Here is a 1,579-nt window from a genome sequence, read left to right as displayed (position 1 = left end):
CCCCTCCCCTCACTTCCCCCCTCGCCCGGAGAAAAGTTCCATTGTAATGGTGTCTCCGTCCCTCCCGCAGCGCTAACTTACATAACGCAAAACCCTTATTCAGTAGGTAAAAATGGAATTAAGGGAGGGGGGGGGGAGAAGGCTGCCTGCTGCTTCCGACAATAAGGTAGACCAAACTAAAGGTCACACTCCCTTCCTCTTCCTCCGACAAGGTGTTCGCTGTGCCCCGTCGGGGTAGAAATGCGTATACTCGTGCATGCGTGCTAGTCCAAGCGTTTGCCGCACAAGCGACCACCCTGTACAAAATCCTGTGCTTCCTGTGCCTTGAAAATTAGAACATTAGGCTGGTCGCTGGTCGCAGTCACCCGCCGACCTTCCTGTGCTGTAACGTCCCCGAGCCCGCAGGCGCCCTTTGCTTTCCGCCCACACTTTCAGGCGAAGTTACATAGCAACCGCCGAAGGTGTTTTATTGCAGACGTTTGGGGTGTCGTGCCCCCTCCCCCCGGTCGCCCATGCCGCTCGGGCATCCGCTCGCTGCAGCCCCTCGCACAACGTGATCGTCCTCTTGTTCTATATTGTTATTGGTTGTTATCAGGTGTTCGTGCACGAGACCCTGCCTGACACGGGACGCCCGACCGCCGAGCCAGCCCGTGGCCCGCCCGCTGCGTGCTGCACCCAGCAACCCCGAAGCACCTCCCCGCCGAGGCCGTGTCGAGCCAAGGGTAGCCCGGTAAGAGACAGAGAGATCCTCTCGGGTGGCGCTGTGGGCGCGCGGCGAGCCTCAGCCGCTAAAGCAATCCCGTCTTTTGCCGGAGCCACAGGACGCGTGGTGATGGAGACATGGACTGCGGGGGCCCCGGACGGCGTGCCCCTCCCTACCCCTCTCTCTGTGCGCTCCGCCCGCCACACCGCGTCATGCGGCAGCACCGCCAGCGCCCAGGACAAGACCTAAGTCACGATCGCCACCACCACAACCACCACCCAGGACTCCGCCATGTCCCTGCAAGGGATCGCCTCCCCGGCCGCCGCCGTGGTGCCCGTGGCGCCCGCGGCCGCCCTGGCCGCCCAGGCCGGCCAGGCCGCGCCCCCCAGCCCCACCCTGGTGCCCGTGCTCGCCTCCTCCCTTAGCCCCGCGCTGGGCCCGACCATGGGCCCCATGGGCGGCCCCATAGGCGGCCCGCCCACGCCCCCAGGGCCCTCCACGAGCACCGCGGCGACGTCCACGGCGGGGCCCTCCTCGTCCGGGCCGGGGCCCAGCCACGGCGCCACCTCGTCCTCGGACACCAGCACGTCAGAGCCGCAGCCGCAGTGCGCGGCGTACAACGACGAGCTCACGGCCAGGTAAACCCAGAACGTGAGGAAGAGCGCCGTCAACGTGACCGGCTCATAGGCCGGCCGCTCGCCGCCGCTGTACAGTACTCGGGGCCGCGAAGTAAACACGCACGCACTGCAAACGGGGCGACGTTTGAAACCCGCGCCACCGCGGACCAATGAGAGCGCTCCCGCCGCCCCGCTCCCCGCGCTGCAGCCAATCGCCGTGCCGGCGCGCCGCGCTGGAGGGGGTAACGCGGGGCGGGGT

The 1,579-nt window shown here is 66.8% G+C and overlaps 1 protein-coding gene across 1 annotated transcript in view; it reads left to right on the top strand.

The window, feature by feature from the left end:
- Positions 1-1,341, top strand: part of LOC127751903 (uncharacterized) — a gene marked incomplete at its 3' end in the record, with an annotated part of 3,555 nt that extends 2,214 nt beyond the window's left edge. The window contains exon 2 of the mRNA XM_052276168.1: positions 596-1,341. Coding sequence (XP_052132128.1) covers positions 995-1,341 — 347 coding nt within the window. The remainder of the gene's footprint in view (positions 1-595) is intronic.
- Between the last annotated feature and the right edge of the window lie 238 nt (positions 1,342-1,579).

The sequence above is a fragment of the Frankliniella occidentalis genome, unplaced genomic scaffold (genome assembly GCF_000697945.3).
Source record: "Frankliniella occidentalis isolate FOCC.00 unplaced genomic scaffold, Focc_3.1 Scaffold1977, whole genome shotgun sequence".
NCBI classification, from domain to species: domain Eukaryota; kingdom Metazoa; phylum Arthropoda; class Insecta; order Thysanoptera; family Thripidae; genus Frankliniella; species Frankliniella occidentalis.
The sequence above is the reverse complement of the archived record's forward strand: the minus strand, read 5'-3'. Positions and strand labels throughout refer to the sequence as shown.